Here is a 26494-nt window from a genome sequence, read left to right as displayed (position 1 = left end):
TCTGTCTTCAGGCTTGAATTTCTCATTTATAGTGGGATGAAAACATTTGAAATTAAATGATGGCAAAGAATGACCTCTAACTGATATCTCCAGTTATCTGAAAAAAGAATTGCAGACTTACTTCATAGCTATATATTGATAATTAACAATATTGACTGTTGGCAGTCAAGGCATGTGTTATTGCAGGGCTGTGTTTGCAAGTGGTGTCCCAAATTCAGAGTGTCTGGCCACAACTGGGCGGCCCTCTTTGTTATCTTTTGCTGGATAGATGCTCATTTTGGTCTAGACATGAGCTTTCATTTCCAATCTAAACAGGATTAGGAAAAGCACATTAATCTTAATGCCACAGAACCCACAAATAAAGTCATGTGTTCTGTTTCATTCTTGACTAACCTGTTTATAAAATAAACAGAGCTTCTTATGCTTTCACAAGCAGCCTTTATTTTACAATTTGAACTCTTCAGAGACACAATTACCTTGTCATTTGGTTTTGAAAAACATTATGGCATAATAAAAAATGTTACCAAGTAGATAAAGGCCATCATTTTAAATTATGCATAATGTTTTTAAAAACTGGAAGTAAGAGCAGTGCATGTAGCATTTAAACTTTACCTGCTTGTGCAGCACATTTCACAAGCATACACATTTAAATGTTTAAAAGTAATAGTTTATTGTTTACATAACTGCAAGCAAATATCTAAGCACTGTTCATATTTAAATCTTATGAACTAACCAAAAGGGTGAATCCATATGAAAGTTGTTTTTTTCCCAATAGGCATTAATGGCAGCCCTTTCCTTGTGTGAAACCAAGTAAAGGGAAACTACTGAGGTGGCGAGTGATGTAAAAGTTCACATTTTGTCCCCTCATGGCACATTCATTTTCACCTGCCCTTCCACTCACTCTTTGCCGTCCTCTGTGAGCACCATCTCTTCCAAAATGGTGCCGACCTTGACCAATGCTATGACTTAAACTGGCCAACCCCATGTCTATTGCAGTTTTTCTGCTCAGAGGGTGCTGCAGCAATAATGAGATGGAGGTCTCAGCCCCTACCAGGGTGGGTTTAATTAGCAAGAAGGGGAGGTGCTGAGTCTTCAATGAGAATAGCTTCCCCATCCTCAGGCCAGTTTCAGGAATTTCCTTTTGTTTATACTTTGCATGAGTGTACTGGAGAGAATGCTCAGAACTGTCTATGTACTTATATAACTTTTACACTATTAATGTAAATTGATAACTCGTAATGCTTTAGCAGTTTGAGGCTATAAACTTTGTGTTCTGGCCTATATTAAGTGTGTGGGGAAGGGAAAACCTGATGAACCAATGAATTTTTTCCTTCCAAGATGTGTCATGACTTCACAAATACTATTGTGATGTTATATTGCAATGTTTTTTATTTTGACTTTTGTTGTTTTAATAGTAAGTCTTCAGTCCAGAGACCGGATAGGCACAGGTGGGCAAGTTGTGGACTGCAGTAGACTATTTGACAATGATTTGCCTGATGGGTAAGTTAATGCCTCAAAAGCAGAATCAGAGGAACTTTTCATGCCATAATTGTAACTAGTTTTTTTGGTCATTCGCAGTGATGACAGATACAGAAAAGTAGCTTGTTTAACAATTTACAGGTAGACTAATTCAGAACTGAGGAATCACAATCAGCCATTTAACCTTACAAGACTATTGGGGCTAAGTGTTGATAATAATGATGTTCTTGCTTCACATTTCTGATGGGAAAGCAGTATTGTTCTAGAGACATGTGAAAGTCTTGATTTCCTCTGAAAAAGTAATAGTATGAGAATTATACCTTGTAAAAGTATTATGAAACAAATTATACTTAATATTCTCAAACCGAACACAATTTTAATTAAAATTTCCTTTGGTGGTTTGAGAGAGTGTTTGAGTGACAGACAGCATGGATGAGGTATTTAGAACTAATATTGACAATGGGGGAAGATTTAATACTTATCAGGACCCCTGAAGCACAGTAGTGAAAATAATGTTATGCAAAGTGAGGGCCACAGCTGCAGTTGAAACGTGTATACTGCTCAGCTGTATACTCTTAATTTTAGAGTTCAACTTCCCTTGATTTTAGGTGAGTTCCTAAAATCAACTTCCTAATTTGATTAATCAAGGGATTTGATTGATTTGATTTGATTGATTGATTGATTTGATTAATCAAAGGAAGTTCCTAATCAACTTCCCTTGATTTTAGGCTTGGTGAGTTTACATGTTACTGTTATAAGGGAAGATGGCTGGCGCTCGCTCTCTCTCTCTCTCTCTCTCTCTCTCTCTCTCTCTCTCTCTGTGTGTGTGTGTGTGTGTGTGTGTGTGTGTGTGTAAATGCATGCATGCACATATATCCCCACCCCCTCTAACTGAGAGGTTATTTGCAGATAGCTGGGACTTTTTCTTTTTTGAAAAGCTTCATATACTTCCCTCTGTTCCTACCCTATAGTTTGCATCAGATTACAAGCCACTGTTGATATTCTTCTGCAGCTTAGAACTGACTAGAAATGCAGTATGCATGGGGTTTGGCTATGTTAAAAAGGAGAGCACACCTGTGTGTGCAATTACTTAAATATAATTTTGTTCCCACAATGTGCATCTGCTCAAGACTTAAACTATACTTTATTTCAATGTATGAATTCTAGGTGGGAAGAAAGGAGGACAGCCTCTGGAAGAATTCAGTATTTAAATCATATTACACGAACAACACAGTGGGAGCGTCCAACGCGGTAAGAATTCTTTTAAAAGCAAAACACCACCTTGTGTCTTGTGGAATTTAGTAGTAGAAGCTCATCCTTCTTAGAAAATGGGCTACAAATACCTAGTTACTTATTCTTCCCAATCTCCCATCTCCCTACGGAGCAGCATAATTTTTTAAAAAATGATAAATTGCATTTGCCAATGCCTGCTCATGGAAATTTAGTACAGTAATGTGGGAGAGCAGAACTGGCCCATGTGAGTGGTTGCCACTGTGCCATGATGTTAGGCTATGGTGATGGTCAGTTTCTGTTTTGGCAGTTGGGTGCATAAAATCAGGTTTCTGTATATTTTGTTTGGCTTTTTGTATTGCATATTAGGTTATTAGTACATTTAACAGGACATCAGGAATAAATACAAATTACTGTAGTTTTAGTCAAATCAGGCCCATCACCTCCCTTCTCACTAGGATGCAAATGGCATATATAGGTATTTTGTGGCTGCAACTAGCACTTGGCTTCTGTCATTCTACTTCCAATTTGCATTTCAATTGCATCATGATAATTTTCGTACTAAATTTTATTCATCTTGGCATGCATCTGATGACTCAGAATATTTTAAGTAAAATCTTTAGTTTTGGAGGCTTTTTAAAAAAAAAAATAAAAGAGCATTTGTTACTCATTTTTCCCAATAGGCCAGCATCAGAATATTCCAGTCCAGGTCGACCACTAAGCTGCTTTGTAGATGAGAACACACCCATTACAGGAATAAATGGTGCAACATGTGGACAGTCCTCTGATCCCAGGCTAGCAGAAAGAAGAGTAAGATCTCAGAGGCATAGGAATTACATGAGCAGAACTCATCTACATACTCCTCCTGATTTACCTGAAGGATATGGTATGTCTTTCTAAAATTGTATGGTAATCCATTTGTCTTGTATGCAAATGATGGAAAATTTTTGAAGGCCAGTAGGAGAGGAATTTCCATTTCCTGGTGCTTGTAAGCATCCTGGGAAGCACCAGAAACTGAACTGTGAGCATGTCGGCAGCTGTAGTCTTCAGTCTTAAATTCACTCATGTATTTGCAAGAAATAATTAAAAGATGCAATTAAGGTGCACGCTTCTCCTATTAAGAGATTATTTAAATGGGTTTGGGGGAACAGTACATGCCTGAAACTATCATTTTTACAAAAGCATCCCACTTGCTTTTAAATAATGGAAACAGATCTTTGGGCTCCCTCCACTGAAATCATTAGAGCATCCCACATGTGCAATTGATTGTACAGTATGTGTATGAATATACATGTGGCGGTCCGAATTGAGGCAACTGCATATAAGGTTATTGTGTAATACCTTTAACCTCCTATGAAACTTGCCTATTGTGAAGTGCCTATGATATATGTTCTGACTCAGCATATATGTTGAGTGTTCCTTGCAAGCCTGAAGGCTAGTAAACTTAAAAATAGCTAGGGTGGAGCTGCAATCAAGAGAGCTGCAGGTTAAAAATGTTTGGGAACCACTGCCTCAACTGTTAAAAACTAGCCAAGTCATATAGATATTAACAGCTGGAGAATATACAGCTTTAGACAGATATTTAGGGAAAGGGTTCCATGTACTGTCACTTATGTGGCATTTTATTTTAAGTCTATCAACATTAGTAAATGATATTTTCATTTTTTCCTTAATATATATTGGTATTTCTTGATCAACAGAGCAAAGGACAACCCAGCAAGGGCAGGTGTATTTCCTACATACTCAAACTGGTGTAAGCACATGGCATGATCCACGAGTACCTAGGTAAGAGAATAATTTATCCTCCTTTGATGCCATCAATTTAAGTACATCTTCTTTTCAAGCAGTGACTTGGATCCAGAGCCACATGAGTGCAATGAGATTGTGCAATGAGACTTTCCCTACCCCCTCCTCTTCACTTCAACCCCCTCTGCCCATTAAAAGTTGTTCTTGAAGGTTGGGAAAACCTCTGAAATGGTGTGGGACTGAAGCAGAATAGGGAAACAAGTAAAACTCAGAAGCAGAGGTGCAGTTTGGTCATTTGTCACCCAGGGCCCATAAATTTTTGACCCCCACCCTCGTATACAACAAAATTATTTTCAGTAATAGCTGTGACATGAAATGAATAATAATAATGGCCAGAAAAATAAACGCAGTGAACATTTCCCCACAAACGGGATGAAGGTCAGTGCTCTCTTCTGCTGCTGTTCTGCTGCATGTAGTACTCAGTGACATACCCTGCATCTGAAGGTTCAGTGTAGCCATCATGGTTAATAACCACTGATGAATGCATAGTCCACCATGAATGTTTAGAATCCACTTTAAAAATCATCTAAGCGAGTGACCAACAATACCCAGATTTACCACCAATGGCATCACTAAGGTTGGTGCCACTCGGTGCAGTAACTCACGGTGTCTCCCTCGTTAATTTTATTTATTTATTTACGTTTATAACAGAATAGGTCACCCAAAAAATCAGTAACCAACAAAAAATCAGTTACCAACTTGATGACAGTCACACAACGAAATAGGAGTTCTAGTATTAGCTCTGATACATGGAAATGAGTGCTGACTCATAGATGAACACGCCTTGCTGAGGGAGAATCAGCATGGCTTCTGTAAGGGTAAGTCTTGCCTCACAAACCTTATAGAATTCTTTGAAATGGTCAACAGGCATGTGGATGCGGGAGAACCCGTGGACATTATATATCTGGACTTTCAGAAGGCGTTTGACACGGTCCCTCATCAAAGGCTACTGAAAAAAATCCAGTCAGGGAATTAGAGGACAGGTCCTCTCATGGATTGAGAACTGGTTGGAGGCCAGGAAGCAGAGAGTGGGTGTCAGTGGGCAATTTTCACATTGGAGAGAGGTGAAAAGCGGTGTGCCCCAAGGATCTGTCCTGGGACCGGTGCTTTTCAACCTCTTCATAAATGACCAGGAGACAGGGTTGAGCAGTGAGGTGGCAAAGTTTGCAGGCGACACCAAACTTTTCCAAGTGGTGAAGACCAGAAGTGATTGTGAGGAGCTCCAGAAGGATCTCTCCAGACTGGCAGAATGGGCAACAAAATGGCAGATGTGCTTCAATGTCAGTAAGTGTAAAGTCATGCACATTGGGGCAAAAAATCAAAACTTTAGATATAGCCTGATGGGTTCTGAGCTGTCTGTGACAGATCAGAAGAGAGATCTTGGGGTGGTGGTGGACAGGTCGATGAAAGTGTCGACCCAATGTGCGGCGGCAGTGAAGAAGGCCAATTCTATGCTTGGGATCATTAGGAAGGGTATTGAGAACAAAACAGCTAATATTATAATGCCGTTGTACAAATCTATGGTGAGGCCACACCTGGAGTATTGTGTCCAGTTCTGGTCGCCGCATCTCAAAAAAGACATAGTGGAAATGGAAAAGGTGCAAAAGAGAGTGACTAAGATGATTACGGGGCTGGGGCACCTTCCTTACGAGGAAAGGCTGCGGCGTTTGGGCCTCTTCAGCCTAGAAAAGAGACGCCTGAGGGGGGACATGATTGAGACATACAAAATTATGCAGGGGATGGACAGAGTGGATAGGGAGATGCTCTTTACACTCTCACATAACACCAGAACCAGGGGACATCCACTAAAATTGAGTGGTGGGAGAGTTAGAACAGACAAAAGAAAATATTTCTTTACTCAGCGTGTGGTTGGTCTGTGGAACTCCTTGCCACAGGATGTGGTGATGGTGACTGGCCTGGGCGCCTTTAAAAGGGAATTGGACAAGTTTCTGGAGGAAAAATCCATTACGGGGTACAAGTCATGATGTGAATGCGCAACCTCCTGATTTTAGAAATAGGCTCTGTCAGAATGCCAAGATGCAAGGGAGAGCACCAGGATGAGGTCTCTTGTTATGTGGTGTGCTCCCTGGGGCATTTGGTGGGCCGCTGTGAGATACAGGAAGCTGGACTAGATGGGCCTATGGCCTGATCCAGTGAGGCTGTTCTTATGTTCTTTTGACTCATAGTAACACCTTATTGGTTCCATGCTGTGTCATAACAATACCTCATTGGCTCTTGGAACAGTCAAACTCATTGGCCAGTTTTGAGTTATGGAAATCCACTTTTTGTTGCATAAGACAATTGCTTTTTCTTTTTCTGGTTAATTGGCAATATCCTTAAATGGAACACCTATAATTCACTGTGGTTTGTTTCATTGCATTCTGCATTAAATTATTTATTGAATGATATATAACTTTATCATATTATCAATAAATACAAAGGTTTCCACAACTTTGGCCACTAGTGGTGTCGCCCCCCCCCCCCCCGCTAAGGGTGTCACCTGGTGTGGTCCACCTCCCCCCAAGCTACACCACTGGTCAGAAGCATCTTGCATAAGTGGAGCAGTTGCTTATACAAGTTGCTCTGGCTGAATGATCGCAGATGTCCTGCATAGTTTCCTTCCCCAACCCATGGCTAACAAAAGGTTTTAAACAGAATACATTTGTATTCCTTTCTATAAGTCTCAGAATTCAGCTTGGACCAGAATTCTAATTTCATTGGCACGGAATTTTGATGCTGATTTAAAATACAAAGTATGCAAAGCATTGCCTGTTGGGTAAAATGCTAGTTGTGTGTGTTTAAACAAAAAATGACTATAAAATTATTTCAATACATCATCCTTTTTGTCTGCTACTAGATATGGTAGGTAGCAATCGAAGGCTTAAAAAAATTCAACAGTATTTTAGTCAAAGGTGCATGCTGCACACAGGCTCTCCATCCTCATTTTTTCATGAGTCAGTATTTTTGTCAATATGGGCCAGTATATGTTCAAAGTTTTCTTTGGGAGTATGTATATAGTTCTGAGGATTCACTGTGGGCTAAATATTGTCTGTGGCATGTATGCATACACCTTCATGGGAAAAATATAACTATTTGTTAATGCATTATGGTGTTCTTGAGCCTCTTTAATGCAGTTCAGTTATTCCTGAAAGACTATATTTAATGTAATTAAAAAATAAGTTTTTCAGCTGTTAGCAAAGTGCAGCTCCTATAGGCTACTAAGGTACGAAATTCTTTTCTTGTGTTACTTGTACAGAAACTTCATTTTGCTGCTTAAAAAAAAAAGACTAGGTGAGAGAAGCTTCTCTAACTGTATCGTGGGGTGTGTTTTCCTGTGTGTTTCCCTTTTCCATGGGTTTTTTTTCTTTGGAATAAAGATTATAGTTGAATTGATCAAGTTTCTGAAACAATACACACAGTCGAACTTCATGGAATTGTTATGTTACATTTACACTTGTTTGACTTGGAGGCCAAATGCTGAGGTATTTTCATTTTATGTTTTGTTTTTTTCAGGGATCTTAGCAACATAAATTGTGAAGAGCTTGGTCCTTTGCCTCCTGGATGGGAAATCCGAAATACAGCAACAGGCAGGGTTTATTTTGTCGACCATAACAACAGAACAACGCAGTTCACAGATCCACGACTCTCTGCGAACTTGCATCTGGTTCTAAAGTGAGTTAATCATGTTATCAGTCCTTGTTGATTTAGAATACAAATATGGTTCTCTGGGGGAAAATGCTAGGTAGATTCTATAAGCTTGTGTTATCTAATTCTTTTGTTGGTATTTTGGCTTTCTTAAATCTACTGTACTAAGGAAATAGGAGCACTATAGCACATGGAGAAAATATATAAAAAACACTAATAAGCTGCTAAATGAGAGTGTAATAGAATGGAGAGAGGTGAAACGTGCTGTGCTCACAATGGAGAAGTGAAAAGCGTTATGCCCCAAGGATCAGTCTGGGGATTGGAGTTTTTCAACTCATTCATAAATGACCTGCAGTTGGGAATAATGAACAGCAAGGTGGCCAAGTTTGTGAATGACACTAAACTTTTCCACATGGTGAAGTCCATAAAGGATTGTGAAAAACTCCAAAAAGGATCTCTCTAAATTGGGGGAATGGGCAGTAAAATGGCAGATGCACTTCATAGTAAGTAAGTGGAAAGTGATGCACATTGGGGCAAAAAATCAAAACTTTACCTATATGCTGATGGGTTCTGAGCTATGACTGATCAGGAGATCAATCTTGGGGTGGTGGTGGTTACAGCTCAATGAAAATGTCAACCTAGTGTGCTACAACTGTGGCCTATTCCATTCTCTGGGTTATTAAAACAGAGATCCAGACTAAAACTGTCAGTATTAATATGCCATTGTACAAAGCAATGGTAAGGCACATCTGTGTCCACTTCTGGTCACCAGATCTCAAAAATGGTATAATCTAGTGGAAATGGAAAAAGTGCAGAAGAGAGTGACCAAAATGATTGCACGGCAGGGGCACCTCCCTTACAAGGGAAGGCTGACGTGTTTGGGGCTCTTCAGTCTAGAAATAAGGGGCCTGGGGGGGGGGAGCATGATTGAGACATATAAAATTATGCATGGGATGGATATTGTGGAAGATCTTTTCCCTCTCTCACAACACCAGAACAAGGGGGGGGGGAGACATCCATTAAAATTGGCTGGCGGGAGAGTGAGAAAAGACAAAAAAATATTTCTTTACCCAGCATGTAATTTGTGAAACTCCTTGCCACAGGATGTTGTGATGGCGCCAGCTTAGATGCCTTTAAAAGGGGATTGGACAAATGTATGAAGAAAAAGTACATCAGAGGTTCCAAGTCATGATGACTACAGTTGTCCCGTGGTATCCGCAAGAGATTGATGTCAAACCTCCCCCCATATGGATACTGGAGCCTGGCACACATTCACTTACCCAGTGGTTGTACCAGGCTCCCTGGAGGGCTCAGCAGCGTGTGGTCAACTCCATGGACCTCCGCAGGCCTCAGAACAGCTCCCAGATGCAACAAGAAGTCGGTTCTGGTTCATGTCTGTGACATCTGGTCTCACTGGCAGGCATTCTGAGGCCGGGGAAGGCCATGGAGTGGGCCTTCAGAAGACCTCGCACCTGTGACCATAGGTTGCAAACATAAATCAGAATTCTGGTTGTATCCAGGAGGTCTTCTGAGGTCAGGACAGGCCTGAGGCACACTCCATGGGCCTTCTCTGTCCTCAGAGCTCTTCCTGGGCGTGATTGGAAGCTTCTTCATCACGTCTGGGAGGCTCTCTGAGCCTGGGTTTAGCATCCACTGATAAAATCTGAGGGCCTATTCTATGTGCAACCTCTCGGTTTTAGAGGTAACCTAACTCTGAATGCCCTGTGCAAGGGAGTGCAACAGGATACAGGTATCTTGTTGTCTTGAATGCACCCTGAGGCATCTGGTGGGTCCCTGTGAGATACAAGAAACTGGACTAAATGGGCCCTTGGCCTGATCCAGCAGGGCTCTTCTTACATTCTTATGGAAAAATTAGATCAGCAGTAGTGTAGAAGTATAATCTTACATTGCCTGCCATAAATATCTTAAACCAGAAGTTCCCAAACTGGGACATCACGATGCTCCAGCCAGGGAAACCCTGTCTCTGCCCCCTTAAGTGGTGGGGGGAGGGCAAAGGCAGTGACACAAATGCTGCAGTTGCGCTGTTGCTGGGGGTTAAAGGGACTTTTTTTGCCTTACCTGAGGCTGTGCTAGTCTCTTGTGCGGTCTGGGGAGCCTGTGGACCTCTCTGCAGGGCTCCATGCACCTCCAAACTTCTGAAAATAATAATGTAATAGAGTGTAAGAATTCACTGACTAGCCACTAACAAGGAGTTTCATTGTTACGTTACATCTCTTACAAGAAACCCCAACCAAATGTTTTCTTACCATAAAAATGGTGAGAAGTAAAAATCATTCTTTCAATTTCTGGTCTTGTGTTTCCAGGAGCAGAAGACATTACTGTATATCAATCTAAAATTATTTGTCATTGTCTATACGTAGCTCTCGACTTGTTCACACACTGATGGAATTTAGTTCTTTGTTCTTTACACCAGCACCTTTTAAATGCTATTTTTGGGAAATGCCTGAATAGTATTGACATTTTTTACTAAAGAGAGGCAGTTAGAAAATCATGTGCAACCAGGATCAGAAGCTAGTGGAAAGATTGGTGATGGAACTGCTAATGGTTTCTTTTTTCCTAAGAACATAAGAACAGCCCCACTGGATCAGGCCATAGGCCGATCTAGTCCAGCTTCCTGTATCTCACAGCGGCCCACCAAATGCCCCAAGGAGCACACCAGATAACAAGAGACCTGCATCCTGGTGCCCTCCCTTGCATCTGGCATTCTGACATAACCCATTTCTAAAATCAGGAGGTTGCGCATACACATCATGGCTTGTACCCCGTAATGGATTTTTCCTCCAGAAAATTCCTCATAGGGGTATGGTAGGTAAAGTAACAAAATTCTATTAGATATCTAAAAACATTTGGTGTAGCTATTATGCCTTCCTTTGACATTTAATTAGCTACCGTTTGCTTGAACAACCCCTTCTTTCTTAATTATCTGGTGGCTAGAGAGCCAGAAGAATATGTATCTGTGATATTTGAGGAATATGTAGTTTTCTAGTAGAAAATAATTTAATTTTAAAATCTTTTATTATACAGATAAACCATTAGATTTGTTCTTTTTAAAATTTGTGTTTTGGTTTTCCTAGCTGTACTCAGTTTAGATCTATGAAATCTATGTTCTGTGTGGATTTCCAAAATAGCTGTCATAATCTTTATGATATCTTTCAGTAGGAATCATTTTTGCCATGTAGGCTTCAAAATCACAGAACCTTTTTTTACCTATCTCAAGCTACTACTATATGCTTTTTTATTCTTGGATCTGTCTTTCATTATGAAAGGATTTCAGAAATTCAATGGAGAGCGTCATCACCAAAAGTCTACAGTCTGATAAATTTTCTCTAGTGTTTGTCCTTTGATTGTACCAGACAGGATTTGTAAAAATGATTTTTCTTATTTGTACTATAGAAAACACCTGTTAGTAGTTCTCAATATCTACAAAGCTTTTAGTTTTGTGTGATAAAATTATATCTGTCCTAGTGAAATTATATCAAGACTTGCTTTTCCACTCAGAAGGTGATTACCTTTAGCAGGTAGTGTTATACTTGCATTGGGAAAAAAGCTGAAGTGCCTAAATTGTTGTGTTGTGCCTGCAGCAGAGAGGTTAGGGATGGAAGAATAGAAAATCTACAGAGCAGGGTAGTGTTGATAGTAACTCCTCTAACCTGAAGCTGCTGCTTTTAAATGTTAGATCAGTAAATAATAGGTCAGTAAATTTTAATACCTGCCTGAGCTAGGATTTTATCCTGAAGGAGGTCACTGATCTGGCATGTATCACAGGAACCTTGGCTGTATGAGGCCAGAGGGGTTAGCCTCTCCCAGCTTCTTCCACCGGATTTCTTGGTGCTGCAGCAGCCCCAGCAACAGGGGGTGAGGAGGTGGAATCAGAGGTAAAGTCATGTTAGTCTATCATGATGAACAGTTATCCTGCTCAACAGTTTGCTAGGATTGAGTCTGTGGTGTGCCTGGAGTGGAGCAAGGCGAACAAATGCCCTGGGCACCAGGCTGAGGGGCAGCACTATACCCCTCATCCTGCAGCACACAGTCGGGGATTGGTAGAGTGGATAAAGAGATGCTTTTTTCTCTCTCACATAACATCAGAACTAGGGGACATCCTCTAAAATTGAGTGTTGGGAGAGAGTTAGGACAGACAAAAGAAAATATTTCTTTACTCAGTGTTGAGTTAGTCTGTGAAAATCCTTGCCGCAGGATGTGGAGATGGCACCTGGCCTAGGTGCCCTTAAAAGGGATTGGACAAATTTCTGGAGGAAAAGTTCATCATGGGTTACAAGCCATGATGTGTATGTGCCAACTCCTGATTTTAAAATTGGAATGCCTCAGAATGCCAGATGCAAAGTATGGCACAAAGATGCAAGTCTCTTGTTGTCTTGTGTGCTCCATGAGGCATTTAGTGGGCCGCTGTCAGATCCAGGAAGCTGGACTACATGGACCTATGACCTGATCCAGCGAGGCTCTTCTTTTGTTCTCATGGCATGCCGATCTGAGGGCTGTCACCTGAGAACCTTCCCCCCAGAGGTATTCTGAGGGCTGCGGAAGCCTCCCCAGCCCTCAGAGGGCCTTATAAGAGCATAAAAATATCTCTTCTGGTTTCCTCCATGAAACTGTAAGTGATGTTTTTTTGGCCTTCCAAGGGTCTTACAAGGTCTTCAGAGGGTCAAGGAGGTGCCTCCCAGGCCACCAGAAGGGAGGCAGGGGATGGGACCGGTGTGGGGAGGGTGGCGGCTTGCTGTCGTGGCCCTGGGTAGCACTGGGGCCAGGATCACCACCAGTTTGAGTGCATTCATGTCTTGATGGGTGGTGAGACAGGATAGGTATTCTGTGGGTGCCATGCTACTTAACAGACTTCCTGTCTGAGCTGACCAGAAAGTTCAGCAGTGCTCTTTGAGTGCCCCTACTGGGGGATTTAATTGTCCAGACTGGGCGGCTGGAAATGGAGCAGCTTAAGATTTCATGGTTGCCATGGCAACCATGGGTCTGGCTGTTGATTTCAGCCCCCTTCCAGAAGGTGGGACACAAATTTTCAGTATTGATTTGTGCCAGTTGTTTGCACATAAGTTGCCTACATTTTCCTGTGGTCCAGTTTAGCCCAGGCACAAGGGACACCATTCTAGCCCAACTGCTGGTACAAGCATTTTTGTAGCCTTAACTGTTCTTCTAATAAACCATTTTAAAATGTACAGGTTTGACCTTGTTATACATGAATTTGACTCAACATGAATGGCCACTGCAAATGATAAGGAATGTGCTGATCCCTGGAGAATGGGAAAAATGCATCTCTTTAAAATCACAGTTCAAATAACTGGTTGTCTTACTTTGTAGAGAGACAGTCATGCAAGTGATCATTCCATTCTTCAGCTGAGCCAGGCAAAGAGTCCTTTGCATTTGTAATTGCTGACTGCTTCTCTACAACAGTAAGAAAAGCTGTTTTTAAACCACAGTTGTAAATTGATGCACTTTTTTAAACCACGTTTTTAAAACCACTTTTATTTAACACATTTTATGGTATCAGCCAGGAGTCCCAGCATCAAACCCCTGAGGATGTCAAGGCACGACCTTATTCCCTTAGGATCAATGGAGGGGCAGGAAACCTGGAAGTGGATCTTTAAATCTATTTTTCCACTGTTTTTTAATCCACAAAATTTTTTTAATCCACTAGAGCTGAGGTCTCCAAACCCCAGCCCGGGGGCCAGATGCAGCCCACAGCAAGCCTCTTTCCAGCCTGAAGCCAATCTCTTGTCCCCTGAAAGTCTCTGGCCCACTCAACTGAACATGACCAGAACTATGCTCTGATTGTGTCTGGAGGGTGTTCTGAGGGCCAGAGGTTGAATGAATGAGCCCATTCATTCATTTATTCATTTATCTAAATTCCATCTCTATTTATTTAAATTTTTTTTCTGGCCTTCCACACCACACCAGATATTTGATGCTGCCCTCTGGCCAAAAAGTTTGGAGAGTCCTGCACTAGAGGTTCTGGAATAGAACCTCAGCAGATAATTAGGGACGACCTGTAATGTGGTATTCACTTTTAGATTAGTTGAGCTTTTAACCCAGTCCGCATTTGGTTCCTGTGGCATATATGCAACATTGGGCAGAAATGGCTTTTAAAAGCTTTTAGATTAGTTGTGTTGTGTTTTTACATAGCCCTGAATATTAATGTGTGAGATGATAAAACATGGGAAAGTTATTTGAGAGAGCTTTTGAACAATTAATGTCATCATAGTGCTGTAATCTACCTAGCATAAATGTTAAAAGTTCTTTAAAGGCTAACTGAAAATGATCAAGACAAGCAGTTATCAGTCTCCTTTAGAAGGTTTGTGTGGAACAGGATGCTGTTTGTAGCTGTAGTAATCAATATTATATTTCCTTCAAAATTTTGGTTCAAATGCATATTAGCCTGTTTTGAAGGAAAAAACAGTGAAGAATTACTTAATGCAGCTGTGCTTCTTTTTAGTCGTCAGAACCAACTCAAAGATCAACAGCAGCAGCAGCAAGTCGTGTCACTGTGCCAGCTTCCAGATGAGGCTGAGTGTCTGACTGTGCCAAGGTACAAGCGTGACCTGGTGCAGAAACTCAAGATTTTGCGGCAAGAGCTCTCGCAGCAGCAACCTCAAGCTGGACACTGTCGCATAGAAGTCTCCAGGGAAGAAATTTTTGAGGTAACTTGAGGATGCTTGAGTTCTTGCAGATCATAATAGGGGGAACCCAGCTCTAAGAATGATGATTGCTGTGGAATAAAAATGGAGAAGAGAATATGCTTCTGAGTTTTAATGGAGATTTGGGTGCACGTGGTGATCTTTGGTATTTCTTCTTCTCCTCCTCCTTCTCCTCCGACACTCTCACATATCCTTGTTTAGTTAAAGACTGCTTCTTTGCTAACTTTGAGAATACTGTATATCCTACTGAAATGGCCGAGACCAAACATGCAAAAACTCATGTGGAAATGAGCTTCCTCCACAGAGTGAATGTGCATTTGGTTTCCTTATCCATGGGTTTTTTGCCACAGAATATACAAGAACCTCTTTCTGATTTGTTCACCACACTATCTGAATTTGGAGTCTTCCTTAGAAGTTCTTGAATGTATGGTTGCAAAATCCACATGATGCGCTAAGTTAGTTCCCGGGGGAGCCTTCTTTCACTGCAACTCACTCTCTTTTTGGTCTTTGGTTTAAAGGGCAGCCCTCTTCCCCCCCCCCCCCCGCTTGTGGAGTAGGAGATACAGCAGCAAGAATGACTTTTGCTTGATCTTTTACTCTGTCTGGTGGGGGAGAGGACAGATAATGGAACCCTCTCTTGTTAGCACTTTGACCCTCTTCTGTACTAGCTGTACAGAGTACAGGGACTCTGTACAACTAGTACATCGAAAAGGGGTGGAGGGAGGTATGCTGTTCATGTTGCCCTCTGTGTGCCTGCTCAGAAGTAAGTCTTGCTGTGTTCAATAAGTCTTACTCCCAAGAATACTTACTCCATATACAGTTAGTTCTCAGTATCCACAAGGGTTAGGTTCCCGCAAAACCTGTATAGATACTGAAATTGCTGGTAGTGAACCATTGATGTATGGGATCAATGGGGTTAGGGGCAGCTTACCTGTAGCAGAGACTCTCCAAATCCAGTAGAGATGTTCAGAAGGCAGCAGGAAGCTAGCAGAGACCTTTGGACGGAAGTGGAGATGTTCAAAATGGTTCCTGCAACTAGCGCAGAGCTCTCTGAAACGCCATTTTGAACATCTTCTGCATTCAGGAAGCCAGCAGAGCCCTTCAGAAGGCAGCAGATGCTTCAGACTGTGGATATCTGAGCTTCAGATTGTGGCTTCAGATTGTGGATATCGGAGAACAGAGGCATGAGTCACAAGTGGTGGGTGGCCGTTTTGCTCCCCATGAATTCGCAGATAGCAAATGCATGATTAGAGAACTGACTGTATAGAATTGCTGCCCAAGTTACACAGCAGTGGGGCACAAGTGAGAGTGAGGCAGGGAAGGAGAATGAAATTGACAAGCAAACAAAGATATGTCAGAGGGTGGGGGTGGGTGGGAAGGTGCCTGCTTTGGGGCATGATCCTGTGCCTGCTTGCTTTTGAAGCCCAAGGTGAGGTCGGCAGTTTGCGCTCACAGAAGTGGATCAGCCCTCTGCACAGTGGCACAGAAAACAAACACATGAATCCTGTTGTCGCTGTCAGTGTTGTGTATCTGTTATAGGTTTGAATAGTCAAATTGCCTAGCTTATGAGTGGAGGAAGTACTGGTGTAAGGATTATGACTGTATTCATGAATGGCTATCTGATATGATTTCAGGAGTCTTACAGGCAAGTCATGAAGATGAGGCCTAAAGACCTGTGGAAGAGATTAATGATAAAATTTCGTGGTGAAGAAGGTCTTGATTATGGAGGCGTTGCCAGGTAAATTGTGCACCCCCTCAAGTGTGTATGAGCTTAACCCTGTCTCTGACCACAATGATGGTGATGATTCAAGCGGCATCTAGGGTTGCCAGCGTCTGACACAGAATAAATTCTGGTATTTGGAAATAGAGCCTTCCAGGTCTGAAGGTGGAATCCAGCAATTTCTAATAAGTCCAGGGGAGAGCCTAGTTCAAACATTTCTTATTTGCCTGAGATGCATGGCTTTGTTTGGGTTTTTCTGCAGGGTGAAGCATTGCCCTTTACTTTTCAAGTAACTGGCCAGAAAGTGCAGAAAAGCCTGTCCCATGTTTTTAGAGTGTTGTGTTTTAACCAATACAGATTGAAAACAACTGCTCTTTGTCCGAGCAGTGTTCTACCCATATCAGTACAATGATTCCTAATTCTCTGAAGCTCTGTGGTCAGATGGCTTTTAGATGTCACTTGGAGATGCCAATGATTCACCTTGGAACCTCAAATACACAAAGCATTTGCTCACCTTGGAGCCTCAAATACACAAAGCATTTGCTTTGCCATCCCTCAGCTTATGCAAGACTGTAAGGTGTGACTGGTAATATTAAGAACAAGAGCAGGTCAGGAGTTTGATACAAGAAGGTATCAATTTGTATCACTACAAATTCAAGGGCAGGAGGGCTGGCTCAGTTGGAAGAGCTGCCAGCTTGTATGCCTGAAGATCTGAGGCTGCCAGTTCGAAACAACCGGAAGTACCCGAGAACTGACGACATGCTGATATACTGATGAGCTGACCCTCGGTGGCAAAGAGGAATTGCCGTCAAGTGGAGCGTGGGAGGTGAAGGGCCAGAGAGAGGCCAGACCGGGAAGGAGTCCAGCTGGAAAGAGGAGTTCTATGAAAGACTAGAACTATTCAATTGTAAAAATCCCTACAGGGGTTTAGAATAGCCGGCCTATGTAAACTGCCTTGGATTAAAGTCTGAGGAGGAATCTGATGACCAAAGAAAGGCGGTATATAAATACCAGTATAAATAAATAAGTAAGGTACTGTATCATTTTTCTCATCTAGTTGGTAGAGATTATATAGCTGAGGGTTTCCTCCAGTAAATACTCCACCTTGTGGGAAATGTTTGTAAAGAAAAGGCATTCTCTTCTTGGCCTGAAATGAACAGGGAAAATAGGACAGTCATTTCCTGTTAAATTGTCATATTTCTGCTCTGTCTGTGTATTTGGATTAAACATTTTTAACATCCATGATTTCAGATGGTGGAATGGGGGGGGATAGGTGGGAGTTAGCCCTATAATCAATAATGGACTTGCTTATTGTTGTAAGTATGCTCTGATCTCAGAATGTGAAAATGTAATTTTAAACATCTCCTTGTTCTCACATTAGAGTCATGTATTCTCCTGTACAATTATATGGAACAAATGTATGCTGTGTCGTGTAGGAGCTCTTTTTAAAATTTATAACATTAAGCAAAAGATAGGTGCAGAAACTGCATACAGAAAAGGCATAGGGCACAATCCTAACCTACTTTCCAGCACCAGCATAAGGACAATGGAGCTCTGAGGTAAGGGAACAAGCATTCCCTTACTTTGAGGAGGCCTCTGTGAGTGCCACCCAACTGGAGGATGCCCCACATGTCCCATTGGCACAGCTATATCAGTGCTGGAAAGTGGGTTAGAATTTAGGCCGTAGTCATGTAACCGAAAATATTTTGTTCCAGCTTCTGTCCTCCTAGATCAGCAATATGTAGTTAGCTGGTATAAGCTGCATACCGCTGCCCGAACGGCCCCTCCTAACCAAGGAGTTAAGTCAGATAGAGGTTAAAAGAGAAGATGTTTCAGACCTCATTGATAAATTAAAGATCAATAAGTCACCGGGCCCTGATGGCATCCACCCAAGGGTTATTAAGGAATTGAAGAATGAAGTTGCAGATCTCTTGACTAAGGTATGCAACTTGTCCCTCAAAACGGCCACGATGCCAGAAGATTGGAGGATAGCAAATGTCACGCCTATTTTTAAAAAGGGAATGAGGGGGGACCCGGGAAACTACAGGCCGGTCAGCCTAACATCCATACCGGGTAAGATGGTGGAATGCCTCATCAAAGATAGGATCTCAAAACACATAGACGAACAGGCCTTGCTGAGGGAGAGTCAGCATGGCTTCTGTAAGGGTAAGTCTTGCCTCACGAACCTTATAGAATTCTTTGAAAAGGTCAACAGGCATGTGGATGCGGGAGAACCCGTGGACATTATATATCTGGACTTTCAGAAGGCATTTGACACGGTCCCTCACCAAAGGCTGCTGAAAAAACTCCACAGTCAGGGAATTAGAGGACAGGTCCTCTCGTGGATTGAGAACTGGTTGGAGGCCAGGAAGCAGAGAGTGGGTGTCAATGGGCAATTTTCACAATGGAGAGAGGTGAAAAGCGGTGTGCCCCAAGGATCTGTCCTGGGACCGGTGCTTTTTCAACCTCTTCATAAATGACCTGGAGACAGGGTTGAGCAGTGAGGTGGCTAAGTTTGCAGACGACACCAAACTTTTCCGAGTGGTAAAGACCAGAAGTGATTGTGAGGAGCTCCAGAAGGATCTCTCCAGACTGGCAGAATGGGCAGCAAAATGGCAGATGCGCTTCAATGTCAGTAAGTGTAAAGTCATGCACATTGGGGCAAAAAATCAAAACTTTAGATACAGGCTGATGGGTTCTGAGCTGTCTGTGACAGATCAGGAGAGAGATCTTGGGGTGGTGGTGGACAGGTCGATGAAAGTGTCGACCCAATGTGCGGCGGCAGTGAAGAAGGCCAATTCTATGCTTGGGATCATTAGGAAGGGTGTTGAGAACAAAACGGCTAGTATTATAATGCCGTTGTACAAATCTATGGTAAGGCCACACCTGGAGTATTGTGTCCAGTTCTGGTCGCTGCATCTCAAAAAAGACATAGTGGAAATGGAAAAGGTGCAAAAGAGAGCGACTAAGATGATTACGGGGCTGGGGCACCTTCCTTATGAGGAAAGGCTGCGGCGTTTGGGCCTCTTCAGCCTAGAAAAGAGACGCTTGAGGGGGGACATGATTGAGACATACAAAATTATGCAGGGAATGGACAGAGTGGATAGGGAGATGCTCTTTACACTCTCACATAATACCAGAACCAGGGGACATCCACTAAAATTGAGTGTTGGGCGGGTTAGGACAGACAAAAGAAAATATTTCTTTACTCAGCGCGTGGTCGGTCTGTGGAACTCCTTGCCACAGGATGTGGTGCTGGCGTCTAGCCTAGACGCCTTTAAAAGGAGATTGGACGAGTTTCTGGAGGAAAAATCCATTATGGGGTACAAGCCATGATGTGTATGCGCAACCTCCTGATTTTAGAAATGGGTTAAGTCAGAATGCCAGATGTAGGGGAGGGCACCAGGATGAGGTCTCTTGTTATCTGGTGTGCTCCCTGGGGCATTTGGTGGGCCGCTGTGAGATACAGGAAGCTGGACTAGATGGGCCTATGGCCTGATCCAGTGGGGCTGTTCTTATGTTCTTATGCATAGTCAGTAATATATCCCTGCAACAGAAAGGTGAATCTAGGTTGATGGAAGGGGAAATGAGACTGGAGAGTAATGAAATGTCTTGAAGCAGCAAGTATTTAGCCAAGATGGTGTAGTGGTTCTGTTGTTGGGCCTACATAAGAACATAATCCCTATCCTATATAGGCCTTGAGCCCTATCGTATATGGGCCTTGAGCTGCTGGGACACATGTTCTGGCAGCATAAGACCCTTTGTGATAGCACAAAAACCAGGCAACTTTTGCAGGCTACTGAGTTGCTGCCACAAATGGGCAGAGGTGCAGCATGCACACCAATGTTTCCCAAGGCTCCACTGCTCTTGTTGAGTTGGTGATGGAGGTGTATCGTGGGAAGGCAGGGGATGGAAGTGGTGGATCCTAGCAGCACACACCATGCTTCAGGATCCTATCCTCTTTATGAACCCGCTCTGCCCCTTTTCTCTCCTTGAACTTACATTGGCTATATAACTGACTTAGGGCCAATGTGACCCATTGGGTACCAGGAGGCCTATGCAGAGGCAAGTAGAAAATATTTGTGCTTACTGCTGGCAGGCCTCCTGATTGCCTCCCTATCATTGGATGCAGCACATTCTGTCAGTCGGCTGCCTCATCATTAATGGTGGGAATTGAATTGAGATGTTAGACCTAGCAAATCTAAGTTGAAATCCTTACTGAAGGGTAAGGATTGGTTCTGTGAGCATTGAAGTTTACTGGGGGGCCTTGGGCCAGCTACTGTCTCTTTACCTAACCTACCTCACAGAGTTGTTGTGATGACAAAAGGAGGGAAGGATCCATGCACATAATCCTGAGTTCCTTGGAGGAAGGGCAGTATAACAATATGCAAACTAAATAAAATTAAAAATGCGTACACATCAAATGCATGTCACTTTACAGTAGACGAGAAGACGTGTGTGCCCTAAAGGGCTCACAGTCTGAAAACAGACATGTGGGAAATGAGAGAGAAGGAGACGGGAGTGGTAGGAGGATAAGTAGGAAAGAATATGTGATTATTTTATATACACATACTTGGACTTAGATGCTGTTTGGTAAAGAAAAATGATACAGGAATCTTGAGGAGATCAAGTCTCTGTTTTTGCCTTTTGTCATCTGTTCAATTTGTCATATACCAGCCTGTAGGCATGACTTGAATCGGGACATCTGCTAAAATTGAGTGTTGACTGTTGGGAGAGTTAGAACTGACAAAACATTCCTTTACTCAGTGTGTGGTTAGTCTGTGGAACTCCTTGCCACAGGATGTGGTGATGGCATCTGGCCTAGAGGCCTTTAAAAGGGGATTGGACAAATTTCTGGAGGAAAAGTCCATCACAGGTTTACAAGCCATGGTGGGTAGCTGGACTAGATGGTTCTAAGGCCTGATCCAGTGGGTTGTTCTTATGACCTGAGCCAGGAAAGTAAATCTCAAAAGCACTGAAATGCTGTACATTTTTTTGCTTCTGTTTAAACCAATATTTACTAGCCAGTGCAAATTTGTTTAGCACTTTAAAAAGTAAGGTTTTAAAGTAATAGCCATTCAGATAATGGGCATATTTCAGCATACTGTCATTTACCTATTTAGTGCAGTGAATAAACTTTATACACAGTGGGTGTTACAAGCAAGCAGGGCTATCAAAATACTGTGCTGTATTGATAAATAAGTCTATGGCAAGGTAATCCAGACTCTTCAGAGGGAATTCTATGAGCTGTGAAAACAGTTTTATTGGCACAAATTTACATGTTTGTGTTATTAAATATTAAGCAAAATATAATTCATTATTTTCCCAGTAATATATCCATTCTTCTGATCTTTCTCACCCACACACTATTATTGTTGTGCTGCAAATAAAAAGCTGTGGGGGTGGAGCTGCTGTAGGTAAATTTTATGCTTGTTCATTGTCTATATATTCTTTAATATAGCATTAATTTTGCTTGGCTCAAGCTCTACTAGAAGCTTGTGAGTTTCTACCTACTTTTCTTCCCAGTGTGTTTGCTTATTTTATTTTACTTTGATCTGCTTCTGCTGCTCATGGGGACGATGTCAGAAATCTATGTAAGGCATTGAGGAATCTCCCTGTTCCCCAGCCACCACAGATCCCATGTAGCCCCTGCCTCCCTAGCTCTCTAGCTTCTGAGATTTCACCAGGTGTCTTTCCACAGTGTCAAGCCCTTCTTTGCAACTGTGTTAAAAAGATGCTGAATCCTGCATGCAGTTTTGGCTATTGTGCATACATGATGCAATCATAGAATTTAGACAGCCCCTGTCATAAATATAGCATGAAGTAACTACAGGCAGAAGATATTTGATTGAAATAAATTGAGGTGACAACTTGGGAAAGTCTTTGGCTTAAGTTACAAGTGTGAGCAAGTGTTTGTTTATTTTAATTGTTTCTATCTTTATTTTTCCATTTTTATCCCAACTTTCACTGAAAGCTCCAAGAGAGCTAACAGTAATCTAACTCCTCTGTGCCTACGTTTTGTCCTCATTGTGTTCAGAACAGAATTTTCTTTCTGAACTCTGGCAAAAGAATTTTGTCCTCATTGTGTATTGTTAAAAATCTGTATTTTTATGTAACTTAATGCTAGAAATGTTTGTCAGAAATTGATTCTAACATTTGGTGTTTTTAGGGAATGGCTCTATTTGCTATCTCACGAAATGCTGAATCCATATTATGGCCTCTTCCAGTATTCACGAGATGACATCTACACGTTACAGATAAACCCAGATTCTGCTGTTAACCCGGTATGAAGAAGCTCTGCACACATCCTCATGGTTGTTGGATTTAGCAAGTTCCTTTTTAAATTTTTACTTGGTAAAATATGAATTTCCTGAATGATGCTCAGGTTCTTATTTAATTGTACATACCAAATATTTAGCCCTGGGGTCTTGGAATGTCTAAAGGAAACTGAATGCAAGTTGTTGCTTTGTAGCTTGTGTGTTGGGTATAGAATGATGTTCTTTGACTGAGCTCAAAATATCTCTCACCTTTGTAATCTTTGTCAATAGTCATTCTGAGAAACTTTTTCCACCAGTGTCTGAGGATTCCTTGATTAGTCTTCCTGCCATTACATTTGTGCTACTTGTGGGCATAGATCTCTAAAGGCACATGGGGCGGCCTTCCCATCTGTTCTTCACGAGTAGTCAAACAGGAGTGGTCTGTACCGAACAGCTGTCTGAATCCCTCCTAGTAACAGTGCAGGCAGGCAGTTTATTTGCCCACCTGCAAGTAGGACTTACCTCTCTCCTTGGCATCTAGTGCTGTGATCCCTGCCACTTGTGTAATGGCCACAGAAATGCTGGCCATTTCTGAGATGAAGGAGATGAGCCATTTCTGAGCCAGAAGGAGATGGCTTAATACATTTCATTTGCTGGCCACTAGAAGAAAAAGCAGCGGCAGACATGATAGCTCTTGAAACCAAGGGAGAGGTAAGCCCTCCACCCACCCCGCCTGCTTTGCCTACCTCTCTCCATGGAAGCAGAAGGAGATGGATAAATGAATTGGGCAGGGGTTGCAGGTTTAGCACTCTCCCTCAGTATCCAGCATTATGATCTCTGCCATCATCATCTTGTGTCATGGAGAGGCTTTTGCCAAAGATATTGATGACCGGAAGTTTCTCATGTAGGTTTTAGGAGAAAGAGTTGAGGAGAAGGATGCAGACAGGTCCTAAGTTTGCATCCAAGTTTATTAAACATCTCAAAATTCCGAAGTTGAATGGATAGGGGTCAGGGCCCTGAATAGTGATAGAACCCAAACTATATGCTGGATAGTTAAAAGGACAGTGGCACAACAATTACTATTGCCTTTAGCAACCCTAGAGATACTGGGAGACACCTTCCTGGCAAAGGATTCATTTGAATACTTGAAGCCCTTGCTTTCCCATTTTCATACATGCTCTGTTCAACTTACCCTATATATGCCTGAATATTTGCTCATATCAAAGAACCAGTTGCAACAGTAGTAAGACAAAAATATTGTGCCAAGTCTTCTAAAAATTGCAATGAAGGTGATGCAAAATGAAACCATAGATAGGTTCCCCCCCTCCCCGTAAATGAATTCTTCCTTAAATCGCTCTCCTTCCTGTTATGCTCTACCCTTTGGCTTCAGTGTGACACCAATCTAGCATTGGGGCATGTGGGACAAAGGGAGACCAGGCAGATGCATTTCTGAGCCATCCAAGCTCACTCTTCCATTCTTGGCTTTCTTCTTTGCACACACACACACCAAGCGCAGTAAGACCTCTGCCACAAAGTGGAAATAATCCTTGTTGCTATAGTTCTGTACTTCAAGATTAGCATCAGACTGATGAAGAAAATGTGTGTGTTTTGTTACTCTTTCAAGTTAAGATAGTCAGGAGTACATTGACAGAGCATAATTTGCAGTACCCAAGATGCTTAGTGCCTCATTTAAACTCACAGATGGTAAACAATTTCTCTAAGGCTGGATCCTGTCCACAAGGGAAATGCAACATGTTCTTTGCATAATAATGCATGCTGAGTAATCTTAGCAGAGCTGACTGACTGCAGTTCAAAATGGTAGAAAACTGCAAGTGGAGTAAAAGTAATGGTCTGCAGTGGTCTACTATCTCCCTACTTCTAAGAATCCATATAATTGTGCATATTATGGTTAGGTGCTTGGAAATCAGATGTAAAAGGACACAAGGCTGCCTTTTTTTAGAGCAATACCAACAAGTTACAAAGTCACAAACCTCAAGAAATCTCTCAGGAAAATACATTGAATTGACTTTGGGGCTGTGTCTTCTTCTGCATTGCTTGCAAGGAGCCTCTCCATTGTCATCATGTGGCCATTTGGGCAGTCATGTCTGCCTGGAAATCCAGGTGCACTGCCTGCTGGGACAGTGGACTTACAGGCATAACTGCTAAGTGTCGCGCAACAAAGATGGAGGGGCATCTTCTGAGCTGTATGGTGGAATGGTACATGGTGGTCTGAACAGGGACCGGTTTAGCATAGCGCAGCAGTCACGAGTTTAGTGATTGCTGCTTTGGGATGTGTGAGCATGCATGCCTGTTTATATGTAGGTCCATTTTCAAGACACCATGGCTGAAAGTAGGTCATTTTATGTTAATTTGAGCACTGATCTTAGTAGGTTTGGAGCTGACATGAGTTGCATTAGCAGTCAATTTTCATTCACTTTGTACTTGCTTAATTTTTTAGGAGTAAGAGTACAGGAGACAATGGGGGGAGAGGAGAAAGATGTGCATATAGTCAGTTAAGTTAAAAAGTGGGCCTCATGATTTGGGGGAAGGATGTATCTTAAAAGCTTGAAGGCTACTGAATTAAATCTTCTATGAATATCCCATTCAAGTCTGGTGAACAATTAGATTTGAAGAGAAGTGAGGGAGTGAAAACTATTCTTAAAGTAGAAACAATTAAATTATGACCGCATATGAACCCTCTGGATATACTAATCAATAAAGGGTTAACACCATGGCAAGAAAGTAAGGGTTAAATATAAGGGAAGGTATATTAACCATGCTAGCTGGAGGGAGAGTTTCTAAGCAAGAGTAGCAGTTTATACAATAAGAGTAAGCTAGATAAGCATGGGAGGATATAAGCTTGGTTTAGCAGTGGAATAAAATATCTTACGGTTTTTACTTTTCTCTGTGTTCCATTGTAACTTTTGAACAAACCTCTGTGTGTGTGTGAGAGAGAGAGAGAGAGAGAGAGAGAGAGAGAGAGAGAGAATACTTAGAAAACATTTCATTAGGAAAAAACTGGATATTTATAAGTTTTGGCATTTGACCAGAAACCCTGATTTCTGGGTATTTTTGTTCTTTCAATTCTAGGAACACTTATCCTACTTTCACTTTGTTGGACGGATCATGGGGATGGCTGTGTTTCATGGACATTACATAGATGGGGGCTTCACATTGCCTTTTTACAAGCAGTTGCTTGGGAAGCCAATAACACTGGATGACATGGAATTAGTTGACCCAGATCTTCACAACAGCTTAGTATGGATACTGTAAGTATAGATTCCTTCAAAATGGTGGTTAAAGGGTTTTGGGAATTCTATTTTTTCTGTTCTGCTTTATTCTGTTTACTAAATATCTAGCTATGTAAGTAATTGAGAAAAACCTGGAATGCATGTTTCTCCTACTTACCACTCTCCCGTGGTCTAGACATTTGGTAGCTCTTGTGGGGGAGTCTCACGAGATCTAGGTCATGTAGGGTGTCAAAGGGAGAGCATGTGTTTATGTGAGACTGGGGGAGGTGGTGGTTTGACCTTTGCAGTCAATGGGGAATCATCATAGGTGGCAATGTGCCTTAGTGTATGTATAATATCAAATAGACTTTGTGTTCCCTTCCCAAATATATTGCACATCCTAGAATGTGTTTCACATGTAATTTTATGGAATAAAATAATGTTTGG

The 26494-nt window shown here is 42.0% G+C and overlaps 1 protein-coding gene across 1 annotated transcript in view; it reads left to right on the top strand.

Annotated features, from left to right (window-relative positions):
- Positions 1-26494, top strand: part of SMURF2 (SMAD specific E3 ubiquitin protein ligase 2) — an 84516-nt gene that overhangs the window by 50010 nt on the left and 8012 nt on the right. Inside the window, exons 6-14 of the mRNA XM_066614744.1 lie at positions 1416-1500; positions 2647-2730; positions 3393-3595; positions 4410-4494; positions 8029-8187; positions 14639-14843; positions 16475-16578; positions 22730-22844; positions 25908-26086. Of these exons, the coding sequence (XP_066470841.1) occupies positions 1416-1500; positions 2647-2730; positions 3393-3595; positions 4410-4494; positions 8029-8187; positions 14639-14843; positions 16475-16578; positions 22730-22844; positions 25908-26086 (1219 nt within the window). The remainder of the gene's footprint in view (positions 1-1415; positions 1501-2646; positions 2731-3392; positions 3596-4409; positions 4495-8028; positions 8188-14638; positions 14844-16474; positions 16579-22729; positions 22845-25907; positions 26087-26494) is intronic.

The sequence above is a fragment of the Tiliqua scincoides genome, chromosome 2 (genome assembly GCF_035046505.1).
Source record: "Tiliqua scincoides isolate rTilSci1 chromosome 2, rTilSci1.hap2, whole genome shotgun sequence".
Lineage (NCBI taxonomy): Eukaryota > Metazoa > Chordata > Lepidosauria > Squamata > Scincidae > Tiliqua > Tiliqua scincoides.
The sequence above is the reverse complement of the archived record's forward strand: the minus strand, read 5'-3'. Positions and strand labels throughout refer to the sequence as shown.